Source organism: Strix uralensis, chromosome 1, assembly GCF_047716275.1.
Source record: "Strix uralensis isolate ZFMK-TIS-50842 chromosome 1, bStrUra1, whole genome shotgun sequence".
Lineage (NCBI taxonomy): Eukaryota > Metazoa > Chordata > Aves > Strigiformes > Strigidae > Strix > Strix uralensis.
Genome location: NC_133972.1, coordinates 174,062,329 through 174,085,150, shown reverse-complemented (window position 1 = coordinate 174,085,150; position 22,822 = coordinate 174,062,329). Strand labels below are relative to the sequence as shown.

Below are 22,822 nucleotides of genomic sequence, written 5' to 3'. Positions count from 1 at the left end.
GGGCGGAAGAGGCACCCATGGGTGCTCGGCTGTGACACACAACTCCCTCCCCCCCAGACTGGTCACGACCCTTTTATTAGTGGGTTTTGGGGGTACAAAGTGGGGGGGGGGGAAGCCCCAGGACACGGGGTGCCCTTGACACCCCCCCACCCCGATAAGGCACAAAGAGGTTGGAGGCACTTGGAGACCACCAAGACCACCCAGGGCAGGGTCCCGGCCCGCGGCACCCGGGGCCCGGGGGGGAGTGTGGGGTGGTGGGTGCTGGGTTGGGGGGTGCTGGGGGGGTACTGGGGGGGTTCTGGAGGGGGGGGGACGCCGGCGTTAGGAGTACTCCTTGACGAACTTGGTGTAGAAGCTGCTGAGTTTCTCCAGCAGGACCTGCAGCTTCTCGGTGGGCGGCAGGATGGTCATCCTGGGGTACAGGGGTGGGGTGGCAGCGAGGCTGGGGTGGGGACACACACACCCCCCCCCCACAGCGCCCTTCCCCCCCCCCGAACCCCACACCCCCTATCTGTGCCCCCCAACAAGCCCCTCACCACCCTACACCCAACCCATTGGGCACCCGAGACCCCCTTCTCCCTGCACCCCCTTGCACCCTCCCGCACCCACCCAACTGGGGATTGGGGTCTTGGGGGGGGGGGGGTCCAGGCCCATGTGACCCCCCTCCCCAACTTCTAGCCCTTCCCCCTCCCTCCCCACCCCCCCAGCACCCACCGAAAGTGGAAGGTGCCTTCCCGCTGCCCGAAGCCGCTGCCCGGCACCACGCAGATGCCCGTTTCCTCCAGCAGCTTCATGCAGAAGAACATGTCGGGGGCCTGATCCTGCGCCTGTGGGATGGGGCAGGGCTCAGCACCACGGGCTGCCCGGGATGGGCACTGCAGCCACGGACTCACAGGTGGGGCAGGGCTCAGCCCCACGCCTCGCCAAGGGCCTCGATCACTGCCTGAGATTCATCCTGCCCAGCCCCACAACCCTTGGGACTCATCCTGCCCAGCCCCATGGCCCTGGGACTGACCCTGCCCAGCCCCACAGCCCCCAGGACAGATCCTGCCCAGACCCACAGCCCCTGGGACTCATCCTGCCCAGCCCCACAGCACCCAGAACAGATCATGCCCAGCCCCACGGCACCCAGGATGGATCCTGTCCAGTCCCACAGCACCCAGGATTCATCCTGCCCAGCCCCACATGGCTCAGGACTGATCCTGCCCCAGCCCCACAACCCCTGGGACTCATCCTGCCCAGCCCCACGGCACCTTGGCAGCGGCCAGGGCGCGGGGCGGCAGCTCGATGCGGGGGAAGGAGTACATGGCGCCCTGCACGGGGTTGCAGTGGATGCCGGGGGTCCGGTTGAAGATCTCCTGGGTGAGCCGGGCCTTGTGTGCCAGGGAGCTGAGCACCGCCTGCTTCTCCTGCCGGGACACCAGGCTGGGGATATCTCCTCTCCATCCCATCCCCATCCCATCCCCATCCCCATCCCATCCTCATCCCATCCCATCCTCATCCCAATCCCATCCCCATCCCATCCCCATCCCCATCCCCATCCCATCCCGTCCCATCCCATTCCATCCCATCCCCATCCCCATCCCATCCTCATCCCATCCCATCCTCATCCCATCCCATCCTCATCCCATCCCCATCCCATCCCATCCCATCCCATCCCATCCCATCCCATAATATCCCATCCCATCCCCCCGTACAGCCATGAACAGGTCATATGACGGTTCCCCGGGCTGGGGGGGGCTGACGACGGTGTCCAGGACGATCTGCCCAGGCACGGGTGGGCAGAGCCGCACCGACACCAGCTTGGCCAACTGCTGCTTCACCGCGGGGTCCATGTTCACCACCTCCACGTACCCACCACGGAACCCGCACCTGGCACGAGACGGCCCGTGACACCCCCCACCGCGACCCACGGCAGGGGGGGACGGAGGGACACAGGGGTGGGACCCCACGGATGGAGACACACACCACCCCCCCAAAGGTGGTCACCTATGGGCTGGGACCCGGGGATAGGGTGTGGTGGATGGGGACCTACAGAGGAGAAGCCCTGGATGGGGACCCATGGGTGGGACACATTGGGGGGGGGCGTGATGGGGACCTACAGATGGGACCCATGGAGGGGGGAGGGGGGGGTCTGTGGTGGGGACCCCCAGACAAGGAGCCACCAGACTCCTCTGAGCCCCTCAAAGCGCTGCCATGTTGTCCCCACAGGGTCGTGGCATCACCAGCCCCACCCCAGGAGATCCATGTGGTGGTGGCATCTCCATCCCATGGCATCCAGGAGGTGGTGGCATCCCCAAACCTGGGACCCACAAGGTCATCACATCACCATCTCCACCCCAGAGGATCCATGGGGTGGTGGCATCTCCATCTCCACCCCATGGCTTCCATGAGATGGTGGGATCATCACCCTCAACCCTGGGACTCACAAGGTCATGGCATCATCATCTCCACCCCATGGCGTCCATGACGTGGTGGCATCTCCATCCCCAACCCATGGCCTCTATGGGGTGGTGGCATCCCCAACCCTGGGACCCACAAGGCCATGGTGTCCCCATCTCCACCCCAGGGGACCCATGGTGTGCTGGCATCCGTAACTGTGGGACCCGTGGGGCCATGGCATCCCCATCTCCACCTGAGAGGATCCACGGGGTGGTGGCATCTCCATCCCCACCCCGTGGCATCCATGAGGTGGTGGCATTCCCACCCCTCCCCTCGGGACACACAAGGCTGCACTATCTCCATCCCCACTCCAGGTCTGGGACACCTCTAGGACCTGTGGGATGGTGGCCACCCACCCCTGGGGTGACAGTGGCCGTGGTGGCCATGGCAGGCAGGGTGGTGGCACTCACTCGCCCATGAAGCCCTTGGAGATGGAGTGGAAGGAGGCCAACTCCACCACCTCCGAGTAGGGCGGCCCCATCTCAAACAGCACCTTCTTGAAGGAGTGGAAAGCCGAGCCCTCGGCGTAGATATTGTCCTGGTACACCTGGGGGGGGGTGGTGAGGGGGTGTCACCCGGATATTGGGGTCCCCCAGGGATGGGGGTGAGGGTGGGGGACACCCCGCGGGTCCCGCTGACCTCATCGGCCATGAGGAAGAGCTTCTCCTCGTAGGCGAACTTGATGACGTCCTCAATGCACTGCCGGCTCTGAACCTGTCCTGGGGGGGACATCAGGGTGCTGGCACTGGAGGGGGGTCCCAGCCCCGGCACCAGCTGGGGTTTGGGGGGGCCCAGCCCCAGCACTGGTTGGGTTTTGGGGGTCATGGTCCCAATCCCAATACCAGTAGAGCCCCAGCACTGGGCCTGGTAGGGTATTGGGAGTCGCAGCCCTGGTACCAGTAGGGTATTGGGGAGTCCCAGTCCAACCTTGGGGTCCCAGTCCAGACAGAGGGTCTCAGCCCTGGGGTCTCAGCCCAGGCTTGGGGTCCCAGGCTCAAACTCGGGGTCCCAGCTCCAAACTTGACATCCCCGTCTAGGGGTCTCAGCCCAGTCCAGGGGCCCCAGTCCAGTCTAGGGGTCCCAGCCCAGTCCAGGGGTCCCAGTCCAGTCTTGAGGGCCCAGCCCCAGTCTGTGGGTCCCAGCCACAGCCCTGGCATCCTAAACCAGTCTTAGGATCCCAGTCCAGCCTAGAGGTCCCAGTCCCAGCTCAGGGTCCTAGCCCAGTCCTGAGGTCCCAGTCTAGTCTTGGGGTCCCAGTCCAGGCCCAGGGTCTCAGCCCTAGCCCAGGGGTCCCAGTCAAGCCCAGGGCTCCCAGGCCAGCTCTAGGGACCCAGTCCAGTCTTGGGGTACCAGACTAGTCTTGGGGTCCCAGTCCTGAGGTCCCAGACCGGCCCCAGGGTCCCATCCCAGTCTTGGGATCCAAGTCCAGTCCAGTGGTCCCAGCCCAACCCAGGGGTCCCAGTCCTGCGTTGGGGTGCCATCCCCACCTTGGGGTGCCATCACAGGGGCACCATCCCAGTCCTGGGGTTCCAGTTCTGGGGTCTCAATCCAGCCCTGGGGTCCCAGCCCAACCTAGGGGTCCCAGCCCAGCCTTGGGGTGCCATCCCCAGTCTTAGGGTGCCATCCCTGCCTTGGGGTCCCAGCTGTGGGGGGTCCCATCCAAGTCTTGGGTCCCAGCGCAGCCTTGGGGTGCCATCCCAGTCTTGGCATCCCAGCTGTGGGGTCCCATCCCAGTCTTGGGGTCCCAGTTCTGGGGTCCCAATCCAGCCCTGAGGTCCCAGCCCAACCCAGGGCATCCCATCCCAGTCTTGGGGTGCAATCCCAGGCTTGGGGTTCTAGTCTTGGTGTCCCAGCCCAGCCTTGGGGTGCCATCCCCAGTCTTGGGGTCCCAGCCCAGCCTTGGGGTACCATCCCTAGTCCTGGAGTCCCAGTTCTGGGGTCTCAATCCAGCCCTGGGGTTCCAGCCCAACTCAGGGGTCCCAGCCCAGCCTTGGGGTGCCATCCCCAGTCTTGAGGTGCCATCCCTGCCATGGCATCCCAGCTGTGGGGTCCCATCCCAGCTGTGGGGTCCCATCCCAGTCTTGGGGTCCCATCCCAACCTTGGGGTCCCAGTTCTGGGGTCCCAATCCATCCCTGGGGTCCCAGCCCAACCCAGGGCATCCCATCCCACTCCTGGGGTGCAATCCCAGTCTTAGGGTGCCAGTCTTGGTGTCCCAGCCCAGACTTGGGGTGCCATCCCCGCCTTGGTGTCCCAGTCGTGGGGTCCCATCCCAGCCTTGGTGTCCCAGCTCTGGGCTCCCAGCCCAACCCAGGGGTCCCATCCCAGCCCTGAGGTGCCATCCCCAGCCTTGGGGTGCCATCCCCAGTTTTGGGGTGCCAGCGGCCGTACCGGTGGGGTTGCCGGGGTTGATGACGCAGAGGACGCGGGGGCAGCAGTGCCGACGCCCCTCGGCCAGCGCCCGCCGCAGCTCGGCCCCGTCCAGCGCCCAGCACCGTTCCTCCTCCAGGTAGTAGTTGAGCTGGACGGCGCTGAGCTCGGCGATGGCGGCCGAGTAGAGGGGGTACTGCGGGATGGGGATCAGCACCCCCGTGCGCGACCCCCCCGCGCCGGACACCAGCAGCTTCAGGATGCTCTGGGGGAAAGGGAGGGGGGAGAAAAGGGGAGGTGTGGGGACAGGGACAGGGTGGTGGGGACAGGGAGGGGACAGGGATGGTGTGGGGCTGGAGAGGTCATGGCCATGGGGACAGTGAGGGGACAGGGACAGGGAGGGGACAGGGGTGGTGTGGGAACAGGGACAGGATTGTGTGGGCATGGGGACAGTGAGGGGACAGGGAGGGGCTGGAGAGGTCACGGCCATGGGGACAGTGAGGGGACAGGGACAGGGAGGGGACAGGGACAGGATGGTGAGGGTGTGGGGACAGTGAGGGGACAGGGATGGTGTGGGGACAGGGACAGGGAGGGGCTGGAGAGGTCATGGCCATGGGGACAGTGTGGGGACAGAATAGTGAGGGGACAGGGATGGTGTGGGGACAGGGACAGAGGGGCTAAAGGACGTGGCCATGGGGACAGTGAGGGGACAGGGACAGTGTGGGGACAGTGAGGGGGCAGGGATGATGGGGGCACTGGGGTGGCCTAGGGACATCGTGGGGACAGGGACAGTGTGGGCATGGGGACAGTGAGGGGACAGGGATGGTGAGGGGACAGGATGGTGTGGGTGTGGGGACAGCGAGGGGACAGGGACACTGAGGGGACAGGGACAGTGTGGGAACAGGGACCATGAGGGGACAGGGACGCCGAGGGGACAGGGGACACCATGGGGACACCTGCTCACAGCCACACCGGGGCCAGCGAGCTGGCAGGCCCCCCCCTCCTCCCCCCCCCCGAGGCATTGGGGACACCGAGGAAGCGTTGGGGACAGCAGGGACACATCGTCCCCAAGTGCCACCCCCTCCCCCCCTCATCTTGGCACCGCCCGTCCCGGGGCCGGTGCCAACCCCGGCACAACGGTCCCTTTGTGGGCACCCGCCGTGGGAACGGGCAGCGGGTGGCACCCAGCCCGGGGATCGGGGTGACATCGAGGGTGGCCCCGCGTGTGTGTGTCCCCTGTGTCACCACCCCCCCCAGTACCACGATGGCGTCGCTGGCCCCAGTGGAGAGGAAGATGTCCCCGGGCTCGGCGGTGACACCGTCGCGGCGCTGGAGGAACCGGGCCACGTCCTGTCGCACCAGCTCGATGCCGGGGCTGGCGGTGTAGGCGCCTGGCAAAGGGGGACATTAGGGGTGACCTCAGTGTCCCCAAGTGTGTCCCCCAAGTGTCCCCCCAAAGCGTCACCGCGGGCGCTCACCGGCGCTGTGGCCACCGCAGGCCGCCAGCAACCGGCGGGCCCGATCCTTGGCGTCCTCAGGGATGGAGGGGTTGGCCAGGAGCTCCGGGTACAGGCACAGGGCTGTCACCTGGGGGGGGGGTGGCACTTGGACACCTGGGTCCCCTCCCGGATAGCTGGGTGTCCCCCTGTGCCCCCGTCCCCGACACTGTGCGGTGTCACCTCCCCCAGCCCCGGTACCTGGCGGAGGAAGGTGATGGGTTTCTGTCCCATGGCCTGGGCGTCACCGATGTTGGCCTTGATGACCTCAGTGAAGGGTTTGGGGACACCCTGAGGGGACAGGGATGGGGACAGGGACAGGGGAGACAGGGATCAGGGGACAAGGATGGGGACAGGGGACAAGGATGAGGACAGGGGACAGGGAACAGGGGACAAGGATGGGGACAGGGGACGGGGAACAGGGACAAGGGACAGGGGACAGGGATCAGGAACAGGGGACAAGGATGGGGACAGGGAACAGGGATCAGGGACAGGGATGGGAAGAGGTGACAGGGATGGGGACGGAACAGGAGTGATGGGGACAAGGGACAGGAATGGGAACAGGGGACAAAGACAGGGGACAATGATGGGGACAGGGATCAGGAAGAAGGACAGGGATGGGGACAGGGGACAAGGAGGGGGACAGGGGACAGGGAACAGGGACAGGGGACAAGGATGGGGACAGGGAACAGGGATTAGGAACAGGGATCAGGGGACAGGGATGGGGACAGGGGACAGGGATGGGGAGAGGGGACAAAGATGGGGTCAGGGACAGGGATCAGGAACAGGGACGGGAATGGGGACAGGGGACAAGGATGAGGACAGGGGACAGCGATGGGGACAAGGGACAGGAATGGAGACAGGGGACAAGGATGAGGACAGGGGACAGGGACAGGGGACAAGGATGGGGACAGGGATCAGGAAGAAGGACAGGGATGGGGACAGGGAACAGGGATCAGGGACAGGGATGGGGACAAGGGACAAGGATCGGGGATGGGAACAAGGGACAAGGAGGGGGACAGGGACAAGAGTCAGGATCTGGCCACCTCTGCCCAGGGATGTCACCACCGTGGCAGGGGTGGCACCGCCAGCGGGGTCACCCCAGGGTCCTGGCATGACCCCAGTGTCCCCTGTCCTGGGGGGTGGCAGGGACATGGGGACACTGGGGACAGCTGGGACATGGGGCCAGTGGCGACACCGGGGACACTGGGGGCAACTGGGACATGGGGACACTGGGGACACTGGGGATATGGGGACCCCCGGGGGGGATGGTGGGGACGTGGGGACAGTGCCAGCCTGGCAGAGCCGCGGGGATGTCCCCAACCCCCCCTGCCCTGGGGTGGCCATGGCCACCTCCCGCCCAGCCCCGGACTTTGGCCACTGCCGCAGGCGGCCGGACTCTGCCCCCGCCTGGCACCACCCGCCCCCCCCGTCACCTCTGTCACCCCCCTGTCACCCCCCTGTCACCCCCCATCACCCCTGTCAGTCCCCATCACCCCCCTGTCACCTCTGTCACCCTCCATCACCCCTCACCCCCGTCACAACCCTGTCACCCCTGTCACTCCCATCACCCCGTCACCTCTGTCACCTCCCTGTCACCTCCCTGTCACCCCCATCACCTCCCTGTCACCCCCTGTCACTCCCATCACCCCTCTATCACCCCCTTGTCACCCCCCATCACCCCCTCCTTGTCCCCTTGTCACCCCCCCCTCCACTGTCCCCAGGTGCCACCGCCCGGGGCCGGGTGCCAGGGACAGGGAGTGCCAAGGCGGGGCTGGCACCCTGCCCCCACCCATGGGTGCTTGGGGGGGGGAGGGGGAAGTGGGTGCTGGGACCCCCCTGGGACCCCCCCATGGGACACCCCAACCCCCCTCCCCATGGGACACACCCGGTGCCGGTCCCACGGTGGCCGTGGGAGGGACCCAGGTGGGTGCAGGGACACGGGGGGGGGGGGGGGGGGGGGGGGGGGGGTGTCACGTGGGAACGGGGGGGCCTGGGGGAGGGGTGCTCGGGTTTGGGGTGCTGGGGGGGGGCCTGGGGGTGCTGGGGGGCGGGGGGGACAGGTTCGGGGGGTCCCTGGGTCTGGGGGTGGCCGGGGGGGGGGGGCAGTGCTGGGTCTGGGGGTCCTGGGGGGGGCGTTCGTGGGGGGTCCCTGGGTCTGGGGGTGCCGGGGGGGGGGGGGGGTGTGCCTGCGGTTTGGGGGTGCTGGAAGGGGGGGGGTGTCCCCGAGTGTGTGGGTGCCTCGGGGTGGGGGGGGGTGCTGGATCCGGGGTCCAGAGGCGCCCGGGTTGGGGGGGTGGGGCCCAGATCTGAGGGTCTCCGGGTCTGGGGGTGCCCCGGTTTTTGGGGTACTGGGTGGGGGGCGGAGTGTCCCGGGTGTGGGGGTGCCCAGGTGGGGGTCTGGGGGGGTCTGGGGGTGCCGGGGGGGGGGTCACCCGGGTTTGAGGGTGCCGGGGGGGGAAGGGGGGGGTCCTCTGAGTTTGGGGGTGCCGAGGGGGGGGTACCCCGCTTTTGGGGGTGCCCTGCTTTTGGGGGGGTGGGGGGGGAGGTCTCCCGATATGGGGGTGCCCAGGTGGGGGTATGTCGGGTCTGGGGGTGCCGGGGGGGGAGGTTTCTCTGGTTTTAAGGGTGCCGGGGGGGGGGTACCCCGATATTTTTTGAGGGGGAGGGGGGGGGTACCTGCTGCAGGTCCCGCTCCAGCTGGAGGGCGCGGGTGACGATGGGCCCCCGCACCGCGTACTCCACCCGCCGCACCGCCGGGTTCATGGTCTCGGGGGTCAAGACCGGCCCCCGGACCCCCCCGGGGACCCCCCCGGGGCCCCCCCCGGGGCCCGATCCCGCCGTTGCCGCCGCCGCTGCCGCCGCCGCCGCCATGGCCGGGAGCCTGCGGGGCCGCAGCGCCCTCAGCGCCCGCATCGCCCCCCCACCCCCCCCCCCCCCAAAAAACACACCCCCGGGCCCCCCCCAACCTTCTCCGGGGCCACCGGGAACCGGCTGCAGACACCAACACCCCCCCCCGGCACCGGCACCGCCCCGGGCAACGGCGACAACGGCCACAACGGGGACAACGGGCACCGGGGGCAACGGGCACCGGCCCCGGGGCAACGGGCAACGGGGGCAACGGGGACAACGGGGACAACGGGGACCGCCCCCCCCCCCCGGAGTGTCCCCCATGGGCTGGGGAGATGGGACAAGGGGACATGAGGATGGGGGACACAGGGACATGGGGATGGGGGGGACATGGGGGACACGGGGACATTGGGGACCGGCCCCCCCCCGGAGTGTCCCCCATGGGCTGGGGAGATGGGGCATGGGGACATGGGGACGGGGGGGACACGGGGACATGGGGACAAGGGGGGACATGGGGAAAATGGGACACGAGACACGGGACATGGGGGACATGGGGACAGTGGGGACCGGCCCCCCTGGAGTGTCCCCTATGGCCTGGGGAGATGGGGCATGGGGACATAGGGGACAGGGGGACATTGGGGACCGGCCCCCCTAGAGTGTCCCCCATGGGCTGAGGAGATAGGACATGGGGACATGGGGGACACGGGGACATTGGGGACCGGCCCCCCTGGAGTGTCCCCTATGGGCTGGGGAGATGGGACATGGGGACATAAGGGACATGGGGATGTGGGGACATGGGGATGGGGGGGACACAGGGGGACATGGGGGGACATGAGGGAAAGGGGGAGGCCATGGGGAAAATGGGACATGAGACATGGGGGACATGGGGGACATGGGGGACATGGGGGACATGGGGACCGGCCCCCCTGGAGTGTCCCATGGGACATGGGGACATGGGGGGGCACAGGACAACGGGGACAACAGGGACCTGCCCCTGCCAGAGTGTCCCCTGCGGGCTGAGGAGATGGGACATGGGGACACGGGGATGTGGGGACACAGGACGGGACATTGGGGACATGGGACACGGGGGACACAGCACACGGGACGTGGGGGACATGAGGGACACAGGACATGGGACATGGGTGACATGAGGGACACAGGGGACACAGGACAGGGGACAAGAGCAACATGGGGGACACGGGGGACATGGGGGACACGGGACAGGGGACATGGGGGACATGAGGGACACGGGGGACACAGGACATGGGACATGGGGGACACGGGGGACAGGGGCCATGGAGATATGGGGGCTACAGGACATGGGGACAGGGGACACGGAGGGGGCACGGGACCGTGGGGACACGGGGGACACAGGACACCCACCCCCCAGCGCCCCCTACCGTCCGCAACGGACACCACCCGCGCCAGCCCCGCCCCCTTCCCGCCGAAGCCAATCAGAGCGCGGAACAGCGGAGCCGGCCCCGCCCCCCCGAGCCGATTGGCTGCAGCTGTTTCCAAGGCGCCGGGGGGGGGGGGGGGGGGGGGGCACCCCACAACTGCCGGGGTGGGGGGGGGAGACCCCTCGGTATGGGGTGCCCCACAGACACCCCTGGGTGCCCCATAGACCCCCCCCAATGTGGGGTGCCCCACAGCCCCCCCTCACTATGGGGTGCCCCAAAGACACCCTTGGGTGCCCCATAGAGCCCCCTCGCTCTGGGGTGCCCCACAAACACCCCCAATGTGGGTCCCCCACAGCCCCCCCTCACTATGGGGTGCCCCATAGACACCCTTGGGTGCCCCATAGAGCCCCCTCGCTATGGGGTGCCCCACAAACACCCCCAATGTAGGTCCCCCACAGCCCCCCCTGACTATGGGGTGCCCCATAGACACCCCAGGGTGCCCCATAGACCCCCCCCCTCCAATATAGGGTGCCCACAGCCCCCCCCTCGCTATGGGGTGTCCCACAGACACCCCCAATATGTGTCCCCCCACAGCCACCCCCCCACTGTGTGCCCCCCAAAAACCAACCCCAACACATGGGGTGCCCCATAGCAAACCCCCTCCCCGTGGGTCCCACACCCCCCCCCCTTTTGGGGCGCCGTGGGGTCGCCCCCCCCCTAAAAAAACCGGGGGGGGGGGGCGCGGGGCGAGGCGAGCCCTTATCACCCCCACACAGGCCGTGGGGCCCCCAAGCCCCCCCCCCAGCGCTGTGGGGCTGAGCCCCCCCAAAACTCCCGCGCCCCACGGCGGCCGCTCACCTGCGTCCGTGGGGCTGGTGACTTGGGGGGGGGGCAGCGGGGTAAAGGGGGGGGGGGGGCCCCCCCCCGTTCCGCCTCGGCCTGACCTTTGCGAGCGGCTCCTTAAATAGCCCCTGGGTGCAGGCAGCTGCCTGCGCTGCCCTGCCTGCACCCCGAGCCGGGGGGGGGCAGTGCGGGGGGGCGGGGGCAGCCTGGGGCTGGGCACACCCCCCCCTGCCCCCCCCCCCCCCCCCCCAAAAAAAAAGGGGGGGACAAAGCAAGCGGGGGGGGGGGGGGGGGGGGGGGGGAGAACCACGCCCTTGCAGGCAGCGCCACACCCTGCCTGCACCCTGCCTGCACCCACAGCCGCGGCAGGGGGGGGCCAAGGACGGGGCTGGTTTTACTGCGGAGGGACGGGGAAAAAAAAAATAAAAAAAAAAAAACAAAAACAAAATGAGGAGGCGTCGGTTTTGGGGGAAAAAGCGCCGTTTTGGGGAGAAAAGAGGGGAAAAAGAGGGAAAATAGGGAGTGTAAGGCTGGGGTGGGGGGAGGGAGGGGCGGCACCCATGGGTGCTGCGGGGGTGCAGATCAGCTTCCAGGTGAGGGATGTAAAAAAACAGCTCAAGGAGGGGTCGGTTTCGGCAGAAACTCGTTTTGGGGAGAAAAGAGGCAAAAAGAGGCAAAAGTCACCCCTTGAGTGTAAGGCTGAGGTGGGGAGAGGGAGGGGCTGCACCCATGGGTGCTGCGGGTGCTCACATCACCTTACAGCTGAGGGACGTAAAAAAACAACCTAAGGAGGCATCAGTTTCGTCAGAAAAAGGCCCGTTTTGGGGAGAAAAGAGGCAAAAAGAGGCAAAGTCAGCCCTTTAAAGAAAGGCTGGGGGAGGGGGGTGCTGCACCCATGGGTGCTGCTGGAAAGGGTTGCACCCATGGGTGCTGCGGGTGCTCACATCACCTTACAGCTGAGGGACGTAAAAAACCGACCCAAGGAGGTGTCAGTTTTGTCAGAAAAAGCCCCATTTTGGGGAGAAAAGAGGCCAAATGAGGCAAAAGTCACCCCTTAAACATAAGGCTGAGGTGGGGAGAGGGAGAGGCAGCACCCATGGGTGCTGCGGGCGCTCACATCACCTTACAGCTGAGGGACGTAAAAAAACGACCCAACGAGGCTTCAATTTCAGCAGAAAAAGCACCATTTTGGGGAGAAAAGAGGCAAAAAGAGGCAAAGTCACCCCTTAAAAGAAAGGCTGGGGGATGGGGGTGCTGCACCCATGGGTGCTGCTGGAAAGGGTTGCACCCATGGGTGCTGCGGGTGCTCACATCACCTTCCAGCTGTGGGATGCAAAAAAACGACCCAACGAGGCTTCAGTTTCAGCAGAAAAAGCCCCGTTTTGGGGAGAAAAGAGGCAAAACGAGGCAAAAGTCACCCCTTCGAAGAAAGACTGAGGTCGGGAGAGGGAGGGGTGGCACCCATGGGTGCTGCGGGCGCTCACGTCACCTTACAGCTGAGGGACGTGTAAAAACAACTCAACGAGGCTTCAGTTTCAGCAGAAAAAGCCCCATTTTGGGGAGAAAAGAGGCAAAAAGAGGCAAAGTCACCCCTTTGAAGAAAATCTGGGGGGGAGGGGAAGGCTGCACCCATGGGTGCTGTGGGTGCTCACATCACCTTACAGCTGTGGGACGTAAAAAAATGACGCAATGAGGCTTCAATTTCAGCAGAAAAAGCCCCGTTTTGGGGAGAAAAGAGGCAAAACGAGGCAAAAGTCACCCCTCAAGTGTAAGGCTGGGGGGAGGGAGGGGCGGCACCCATGGGTGCTGTGGGTGTTCAGATCAACTTCCAGCCAAGGGACGTGTAAAAACAACTCAACAAGGCTTCGATTTCGGCAGAAAAAGCCCCATTTTGGGGAGAAAAGAGGCCAAACGAGGCAAAAGTCACCCCTTAAACATAAGGCTGAGGTGGGGAGAGGGAGGGGCGGCACCCACGGGTGCTGCGGGCGCTCACATCACCTTACAGCAGCGCTGCTTCGCCGCCGGCGTCTCCTCGGCCGGCGCCGTCAGTTTGAGGAGGGGGGGGTCACCGGTGCCGCCGGTTCCGGCGATTTGGGGGGTCGTCGCCGCGGGGTTCCCGGTCCCGGGGGTGTCCTCGGGGCGCGGGCGTTGGAGTTTGGCGGCCGCTCGGTGCCGTTTGAGGTCGGCCAAGGTGTGGTGGGATTTGTCCCGCGGCGGCTCCGCGGCGGCACCGCCGCCGTGTTTTTTGGTATAAAGGGCCGCGCCGTTGCGTTGCGGCGGCGGTTCGGGGAGATCCGGCGGCGGCGATTCGGCGGGATCCTACCGCACAGCGGGGGAAATAAAACCAAAAAAGAACAAATGTCACCGTGAGGAAGGAAGACGGGGGGGGTCCTTCTCCCAAACCCCCGGGGACTGACGGTGAAGCGGCGGCGCAGGTCGGCGTCCGTCTGCCGGTCCTCGTCCTCGCTGTCGCGGCGCTCGGCGCGTTGCCAGACGATGGCCTCGCGCTCGTGCTCCCTCCGGTACAGGTTGGTGCGTTCCGAGACGCTCACCCTCCTCACCACCTTCCTGTGGGGAATTACCCGTTTTTTGGGGATTTTTTTTGGGTGGAATTAAGGCTTTTTAACCAGCGCGGCGGTGAAAAAAAAAAAAAAAAAATGGTTGTGCTCACCCGCGGCTGCCGGCGCTGGAGGTGCGGCGTTGGAGCAGGGATTTGTGTTTTTCGTGGGATTTCATGACGGCGTCGTGTTTGTGTTTCAGTTCCAGGAGTTTGGCCCGAATCTCCTCGTCGCTGCAGACGTCTGCGGCGTCACCCCGGTGAAAGGAGAAAAGGAGGCGGGGGGGGAGTGGAAAAATGAGCCGGAAAAAAAAGAAATTAAACCCCGCGGCGGCGTTTGGTAGAAATGAGAATTGACCCAAAAATATAAAATAAAACAAAAAACGGACAAAACTCACCCAAGGGGGTCTCGTCCAGCACCGATTTGCTGTTGAGGTCGGCGCCGTGAGCCACCAGCAGCTCCACCAGCGGCACCTGAGTGGGGAGAGGGACGGGCAGGGGGTGAGGGGAGGCATGGAGCTGGGGAGGGTAGGAAGAGTCTGGCAGGGGGGGTAAAAATCTGGTAAGGGTGGCAAGAATGTGGCAGCAGCAGCAAGAATCTGGCAGGGGTGGGAAAATCTGGTAAGTGTGCAAGAATCTGGCAGGGGCAGCAAGAATTTGGTAAGGGTGTCAAGAATCTGCCAGGGGCGGTAAGAATCTGGTAAGGGTGGCAAAAATTTGGCAGGGGCAGCAAGAATCTGGCAGGGGCACCAAAAACCTGGCAGGGGTGGGAAAATCTGGTAAGGGTGGCAAGAATCTGGCAGTGGCAGCAAGAATCTGGCAAGGGAGGCAAGAATTTGGCAGGGGGGTCAAAAGGCTGGTAATGGTGGCAAGAATCTGGCAGCAGCAGCAAGAATCCAGCAGGGGTGGCAAGAACCTGGTAATGGTGGCAAGAATCTGGCAGGGGCGGTAAGAATCTGGTAAGGGTGGCAAGAATCTGGCAGGGGCAGTAAGAATCTGGTAAGGGTGGCAAAAATTTGGCAGGGGCAGCAAGAATCTGGCAGGGGCACCAAAAACCTGGCAGGGGTGGGAAAATCAGGTAAGCATGGCAAGAATCTGGCACGGGGGTCAAAAGGCTGGTAATGGTGGCAAGAATCTGGCAGCGGCAGCAAGAATCCGGCAGGGATGGCAAAACTCTGGCAGGGGCACCAAGAATTTCGTAAGGGTGGCAAGAATCTGGCAGGGGGGGTAAAAATCTGGTAAGGGTGGCAAGAACCTGGCAGGGGCAGCAAGAATTTGCTAAGGGTGGCAAAAATTTGGTAATGATGGCAAGAATCTGGCAGCGGCAGTAAGAATCTGGCAGGGATGGCAAGAATCCGGCACGGGTGGCAAAAATCTGGCAGAGGCACCAAGAGTTTGGTAAGGGTGGCAAGAATCTGGCAGGGGCAATAAGAATCTGGTAAGGGTGGCAAAAAATTTGGCAAGGGTGGCAAAAATTTGGCAGGGGCAGCAAGAATTTGGCAAGGGTGGCAAGAATCTGGCAGGGGCACCAAAAACTTGGCAGGGGTGGGAAAATCTGGTAAGCGTGGCAAGATTCTGGCAGGGGTGGCAAGAATTTGGTAAGGGTGGCAAGAATCTGGCAAAGGTGGCAAGAATCTGGCAGGGGCGATAAGAATCTGGCAGGGGCGATAAGAATCTGGCAGCGGCAGCAAGAATCTGGCAAGGGTGGCAAAAATTTGGCAAGGGTGGCAAAAACCTGGCAGGGGTGGCAAAAACCTGGCAGGGGTAGGAAAATCTGGTAAGCGTGGCAAGAATCTGGCAGGGGTGGCAAAAATCTGGTAATGGTGGCAAGAATCCGGCAGGAGTGGCAAGAATCTGGTAAGGGTGACAAAAACATGGCAGGGGCTGCTGCCTGCACCCACCTGTCCCCAGCACGCGGCGGCGTGGAGCGGCTCCCAGCCGTCCTCGTCCTTGGTGGCGACGCCGGCGCGGTGCTCCAGCAGCAGCTCGGCCGCCTCGGCGTAACCGTTGGCCGCCGCGATGTGCAGCTGCCGGGGACGGGGAGATGGTTGGGGACAGCTCCGGTGGCATCGTCACCCCCTTCCTCCCCAAAACAGCATCCCCCCATCTCTGCCCGTCCTACCAACGTGGCGCCGTGACCCCGCGGCGCGTCCAAATCGGCTCCTGCCTGCACCAGCTGCCGGATCTCCCGCACCATGTCGTGCTCCGTGGCGGCACGAGCCTCTTCGATCTTCTCCTGGGTGATACCTAACGGGGAGGGGACACACAAGAGGTGACAGCGGAAAGGGACACCCCGGTGTCCTGCCACGTCCCTGCCTTCACCCGGTAACCGGCACCGCTTCCCCGGCACGCCGACGCTCACCCTGCTCCGCCATGGCGGTTTCGATGCAATCGAGGGTCACCTCGTCCTCGCAGAGGTCGTAGGGCATGTTCCCGTCTGAGTTGACAGCCAAAAGGTCGGCGCCGCTGTTTTGGGGACAAAAACCAAGGGATCAGGACCAACGCGTGGCGCCCCGGGGACTCTTTTTACCCGCCGCGGTACCGTCGGACGAGGAGCTGGACCAGGCGGAGGTGGCCGCAGGTGGCGGCGGCGTGAAGCGGCGTCCAGAGTTCGCTGTCGCGGGCGTTGACGTCGGCGCCGGCTTCCAGCAGCACCGTCACCACGTCACCGTAATCGTCGATGCAGCACTGGGGAGAAAAACCCCGGCGGCGGTGACAGGGAGGCACCAAAATGGGGGGAAAACCCCTTTTTTTTTTTTTTTCCAAGCCCCGGGGTCACCGTTTGAGCCACGACGCGGCGTCACCGAAAGGAACCGGTTAAACGCCGGCGCGGCGTTACCTGGTGCAGCGCGGTGAGGCCGTCCTCGTTGCAGAGGTCAGGGCTGACGCCACTCTGAAGGAACTGCCGGACTGCCAAAAAAAGTTAAAAAAAAATAAAAAAAAATAAAAAAAAAAAAAAGGATTTAACCAGGGTCGCACCTCGGAGCATCCCACCAGCGTTAAAGTTTCACCGGAGCGTCAAGATCGCGCCGCGGATGCCGCCGGCGGGTTGATGGAGGCCAGCTCGTTTTGGGAGGAATTTGGAGGTAAAGTGAGGATTTACGTCGCGGTTTTAACCCCCAAACGGGGTGATTTTGGGAGTTGGGGGGGTTAAAGGTTTCTCAAAGCCCCGAAAGCAGCAGCTCCGCCGTCCCCGGCGGCATCGCCCACCTTCCTCGGCGTCGTGCCGGGCGGCCGCCTCCAGCAGCTGGATGCTGGCGGGGAACGTCACCCTCTTCCCTTGGCTGTTGCTCTTCCTCCTCCTCCTCTTCCTCTCGGCTCCGCTCTTCATCCCCTGCGTCTCCTTTTCCGTCTGCGCCCATTTTTTCAGCTGCTGGGCCCGGCGTTTCTGAGCGTGTTTCAGCCGTTCCGGCGTGCTCAGCCGCGCCACCGCCGGCATCTCCGCCACCAGCTCCGGGTGCTCGGCCATGGTGAGGAGTTTTGCCGGAAAACGGGGCGAATCCCACCGGGAACGGGGTACGGAGCCGCCGGCTCCCTCACCAGCATCACCCGCGGCCCCTCGGAACGGGGAGGGGGGCGGCTTATCCTTGTATCCCGGCGCTTTCCCAGAGCTTCACCGCGGGCTCCGGAGACAGGAATCGGCGTTTCGGTACCATTTCCCCCTCCCCGGGTGCTCCCTGCCCCGTCTTTAAGCACCCAAAATCACCCAAAACGGGGTCGGGGGGTCCCGTTAAGCCTCAGCGGGGGGGGGCGATCCCCGCCCGGCGCCCCGCGTTCACTGGTGCTTTGGGACGGAGCCGCTCGGCGACGCCGGATCTGAAGGCACGGAGGAGCGAGGCCGGAGAAATCCCCTCAGTCCGATCCCAAACGCTCGTTTGCCAACTAATTATCCCGACGAGCTTTTGCTTTCCCGCCCTCCGGAAGCGTTTGTCGGTCATTCAGCTCCGATCTCACCGAAGAACCGATCGTTAAGTTACCGGAACGCCGGCGGCTTCTCGGGGTAGCGCCGTGCCGGGGCTGCGGGTTCCGCCGGGGTGAGCTTTGCGCAGCGAGGCGAATCTACGGGAAGAAATCACAAAGGGATGGGGAGAGGCTCGGCCCAGCCCCGTGCCTAACCCACCGCCGGTTTTGCCGTTAAGCCGGGATTAACCTACAATCCAAAAAAGAAGCGAAATCCCGCAGGCCTAGCGCCGAAACCACCGGTAACCGTGAGGGGTCACCCCCCACACACACCTCCCGGCGCCTCACCGGGGGGAGTCGCCGATTCTCCGCCGGTCGAGGGGATCCCCGGTGTGTCCCGGTGGGAATCGCTGCACCGGGAGGTGCCGGTTGGGCTCGGTTAAACCGGGAGAACCACAGCCCGGCGCCTCGCCCCAAAGTCGGCATCGCCCGGCGGGCAGGGCGAGCCGCGCCGGCAGGGAAGGGGCAGATCCCGGCGTTCCCCAAACGTTTGGGGAGTCGTCAAGGCTTTGCCGGGGCAAAGTCCAGCAAAAGGGGGAAAAAAAAAAAAAAATATAAATTCCTGCACCTTAATCCCGGTTTAAATCCCCAGGAACGCCGGCGGGCGGCGGGAAATCCTCTCCGGAGTCGGTGGGTGGGGGGAGAGGGGGATCACCGGAGCCTCTCGGGCCGTTTATCCACCCCAAAAACCCCCCGGAAAAAAAAAAAACACAAAAAAAAAAAAAACCAGAACCGGCATCTCAAAGCTTCACCCCAAAAAAAAATAAATAAAATAAAAATTACGGAGCCCACGCGCCCGGAGACACTGAGAGCGGCTCGTTAGAGGGGCCGGCTGGCAGCTCGCTAATTAGCCGGCGCTAACGGATCTCGGCCAGCGCTGGCCATTACCCTTTCAAATTTCTTTCCACCTGCTTAAAAAAAAAAAAAAAAAGGGAAAAAAAAAAACCACAAGCCTTAATATTTTATTTATTAGGATTTACGTCAGGGCCGCCACGGTTCTCCACTGACCCCCCCCCCCCCCGCCCTGAGCACGAGCCGTGTGGGTGCCTGGGGGGTGGGGGGGACACCCTGAGCCCCCCAATCCCTGGGGATAAGTGGGGGGCCCCCCCCTGCACCCCCCAACACCCCCCCAGGTGGCCTCAGCACAGCCCCGCCCCCCCCCCCCCCCCCCAAACTCGGGGGGCTCAGGCACCCCCAGATATGGCCTGAAAGATGGGAGGGGGGGGTCGCCCCCATGTCCCCAAGCACTTAGGGGTGTCCCCAAGGGGGACACATGAGGGGACCCCCATGTCCCCAAGGATGGGGTGGGGGGGGGGGCTGTCCTCAGGCTCCCCATGAGGGGACCCCGATGTCCCCAGGGAATGGGGGGGGGGGCGCTGTCCCCAGGGTCCCTCTGAGGGAACCCCCGTGTCCCCAAGACTTTGGAGAGTGTCCCCAGGGGACAACCGAGGGGACCCCGATGTTCCCAAGGCTGGGGGGGGGGGGGGGGGCCTGTCCCCTGGTTCCCCCTGAGGACCCCGCTGTCCCCAAATGCTGGAGGTGTCCCCAGCGTCCCCCTAAGGGGACCCCCGTGTCCCCAAGCCCTTAGGCGGGGGGGTGTCCCCTGGCTCCCCCCTGAGGGGACCCCAATGTCCCCAAGTGCTGGGAGTGTCCCCTGGCTCCCCCCGAGGGGACCCCCATGTCCCCAAGTGCTGGGGGTGTCCCCTGGCTCCCCCCGAGGGGACCCCCATATCCCCAAGCCCTGCGGGAGGTGGGTTCTTGTCCCCAGGGTCTTCCCCGAGGGGACCCCGATGTCCCCAAGGCTGGGGGGGGGGGAGGGCCTGTCTCCGGCCTCCCTCCGAGGGGACTCCCATGTCCCCAAGGCTGGGGGGGGGGGGGGGGGGGGGGGGCGAGGGGCTGTCCCCAGGCTCCCCCCCTCCATGTCCCCACACCCCGACCGCGGCACTCCCCCACGCCCCCCCCCCAGGAGCCCCCCCACGACCGCCAGGCCTGTGCCCTAAGGGACACCGCCACCCCCCCCGCCCCTGCCCGGCTGCCGCTGTCTGCAGGGGACCCCCCGGCCTCGGTTTTTGCCCCCAGGACCTCCCCCCGGCCCCGGGAATGTCCCCAAACTCGCCGCCCCCCCCCCCCTTCTTTTCCTCCACGTACCGGCCGCGGCCCTGCCGGCTCCGCTGGCGCTGCTGGGGGCGGGGCCGCCGCTGCCGCTCGCCATGGCAACGGGCCACGCTTCCGGTGACGCCGGAAGTGGGCGGGGTTATAGACGGAAGTAGGAGGCGGGGCCGCGTCGCCATGAAGGGAGGGGCGGCCACTCCCAAGATGGCGGAAAAAAACCCACAGACGGGAGAGGCGGGACCGTCCGGGGTCACCGGGGTCACGTGTCCCAGTACACACCAGTATGGCCCAGCCCTGCACCCCTCTGCTCCCAGTACAGACCAGTATGGTCCAGACCTGCATCCCAGTGCTCCCACTACAGCCCCATCCCACACCCCACTGCTCCCAGTACACACCAGTATGGCCCAGACCTGCCTGCACCCCAGTGCTCCCAGTACACACCAGTATGGCCCAGACCTGCACCCCACTGCTCCCAGTACCCCCCAGTATTGCCCAGCCCTGCGCCCCAGTGCTCCCAGTACACACCAGTATGGCCCAGACCTGCACCCCACTGCTCCCAGTACCGCCCAGTATGGCCCAGCCCTGCACCCCAGTGCTCCCAGTACACACCAGTATGGCCCAGACCTCCACCCCACTGCCCCCAGTATGGACCAGTATGGTCCAGCCCCGCGCCCCAGTGGTCCCAGTATGGACCACTATGGCCCAGACCTGCACCCCACTGCTCCCAGCACAGACCAGTTCCGCTCCCCAGTGCTCCCAGTTCAGCCCAGTATGGCCCAGCTCTGCATCCCCAGTGCTCCCAGTCCAGCCCAGTCCCACCCCCCAGTGCTCCCAGTACGGTCCAGACCTGCGCCCCAGTGCTCCCAGTACGGACCAGTTCTGCTCCCCAGTGCTCCCAGTCCAGCCCAGTCCCACACCCCACTGCTCCCAGTACACACCAGTATGGCCCAGCCCTGCACCCCTCTGCTCCCAGTACAGACCAGTTTCGCTCCCCAGTGCTCCCAGTTCAGCCCAGTATGGCCCAGCTCTGCATCCCCAGTGCTCCCAGTACAGCGCAGATCCACCCAGTGCTCCCAGTATGGCCTAAACCTGCATCCCAGTGCTCCCAGTACACCCCAGTATGGCCCAGGACACCCCCCAGTGCTCCCAGTGCAGCCCAATACACCCCAGCCCAGCTCCCCAGTGCTCCCAGTACAGCCCAGTACACCCCAGACTTGCTCCCCAGTGCTCCCAGTACAGCCCAGGACACCCCAGACTTGCTCCCCAGTGCTCCCAGTACAGCCCAGGACACCCCAGACCCGCTCCCCAGTGCTCCCAGTACAGCCCAGTACACCCCAGACTTGCTCCCCAGTGCTCCCAGTACAGCCCAGGACACCCCAGACCCGCTCCCCAGTGCTCCCAGTACAGCCCAGTACACCCCAGACTTGCTCCCCAGTGCTCCCAGTACAGCCCAGTACACCCCAGACCCGCTCCCCAGTGCTCCCAGTACAGCCCAGGACACCCCAGACCCGCTCCCCAGTGCTCCCAGTACAGCCCAGTACACCCCAGACCCGCTCCCCAGTGCTCCCAGTACAGCCCAGTACACCCCAGACTTGCTCCCCAGTGCTCCCAGTACAGCCCAGTACACCCCAGACCCGCTCCCCAGTGCTCCCAGTACAGCCCAGTACACCCCAGACTTGCTCCCCAGTGCTCCCAGTACAGCCCAGTACACCCCAGACCCGCTCCCCAGTGCTCCCAGTACAGCCCAGTACACCCCAGACTTGCTCCCCAGTGCTCCCAGTACAGCCCAGTACAGCCCAGACCCGCTCCCCAGTGCTCCCAGTACAGCCCAGTCCCCTCTCCCCCTCCCGTCCCTGTTCCCGACTCAGCCCGGACGGGGCGGGCGGGTGGTTCGGGGTCCCGGGGGGCTCCGGGGGGTCCCGGGGCTCCCCTCCCCCCCCGCGCTGGGCGGGGCTCTGCCAGGCCCGGCCCAGGTTAAGTCCGGCTTAGCCCGGGCAGCGCCCCTCCCCCCCCCGCGGGGCAGCGCCGGGTCAGGCCGGGCCTTATGGGGGGGGGGGAGGGGAGGGGAGTGGCCCCGGGGGACGGTGTCCCCAGTGCTCCCAGTGACCCCAGCTCCCCCAGTACCCCCAGTGCCCCTGGAAACCCAGCACACCCAGTTCCCCCAGTTCCCTGTGCCCCCAGTATCCCCATCACTCCCAGTGCTCCCAGTTCCCCCAGTGCCCTCAGTTCCCCCAGTATCCTGTGCCCCCAATGTTCCCAGTTCCCCCAGTACCCTGTGCCCCCAGCTTCCCCAGTATCCCCAGTGTTCCCATTACCTCCAGCACCCCCAGTGCTCCCAGTTCCCCCAGTGCTCCCAGTTCCCCCAGTACCCTGTGCCCCCAGCTTCCCCAGTGCTCCCAGTGCCCCCAGTGCTCCCAGTTCCCCCAGTACCCTGTGCCCCCCGTTCTCCCAGTGCTCCCAGTTCCCCCAGTACCCAGTTCCCCCAGTGCTCCCAGTTCCCCCAGTACCCTGTGCCCCCAGCTCCCCCAGTGCCCCCAGTGCTCCCAGTTCCCCCAGTGCTCCCAGTGCCCCCAGTACCCTGTGCCCCCAGCTTCCCCAGTATCCCCAGTGTTCCCATTACCTCCAGCACCCCTAGTGCTCCCAGTTCCCCCAGTGCTCCCAGTGCCCCCAGTGCTCCCAGTTCCCCCAGTACCCTGTGCCCCCAGTTCCCCCAGTGCTCCCAGTGCCCCCAGTACCCTGTGCCCCCAGCTCCCCCCAGTACACCCAGTTCCCCCAGTTCCCCTCCCACCAGTGC

The 22,822-nt window shown here is 65.3% G+C and overlaps 2 protein-coding genes across 2 annotated transcripts; both read right to left on the bottom strand.

Moving 5' to 3' along the window:
- Nucleotides 1–56: 56 nt before the first annotated feature.
- On the bottom strand, nucleotides 57–11,504 carry GPT (glutamic--pyruvic transaminase). Its single transcript, XM_074889310.1, has 12 exons — nucleotides 11,415–11,504; nucleotides 8,986–9,190; nucleotides 6,508–6,597; nucleotides 6,289–6,397; nucleotides 6,071–6,201; nucleotides 4,832–5,075; nucleotides 3,082–3,161; nucleotides 2,853–2,989; nucleotides 1,698–1,872; nucleotides 1,254–1,409; nucleotides 715–827; nucleotides 57–412 (listed from the first exon to the last, which is right to left on the bottom strand). Exons 2-12 carry the CDS (start codon nucleotides 9,178–9,180, stop codon nucleotides 322–324), a joined length of 1,521 nt encoding a protein of 506 aa, XP_074745411.1. The 5' UTR covers nucleotides 9,181–9,190; nucleotides 11,415–11,504; the 3' UTR covers nucleotides 57–321.
- Nucleotides 11,505–13,268: 1,764 nt separating this feature from the next.
- Nucleotides 13,269–18,979, bottom strand: PPP1R16A (protein phosphatase 1 regulatory subunit 16A). The gene is made up of 10 exons (XM_074889324.1): nucleotides 17,167–18,979; nucleotides 16,796–16,866; nucleotides 16,499–16,644; nucleotides 16,319–16,422; nucleotides 16,079–16,203; nucleotides 15,858–15,983; nucleotides 14,355–14,430; nucleotides 14,071–14,200; nucleotides 13,817–13,967; nucleotides 13,269–13,718 (listed from the first exon to the last, which is right to left on the bottom strand). The coding sequence occupies exons 1-10, from the start codon at nucleotides 17,423–17,425 to the stop codon at nucleotides 13,389–13,391; spliced, it is 1,518 nt and encodes a 505-aa protein (XP_074745425.1). The 5' UTR covers nucleotides 17,426–18,979; the 3' UTR covers nucleotides 13,269–13,388.
- Between the last annotated feature and the right edge of the window lie 3,843 nt (nucleotides 18,980–22,822).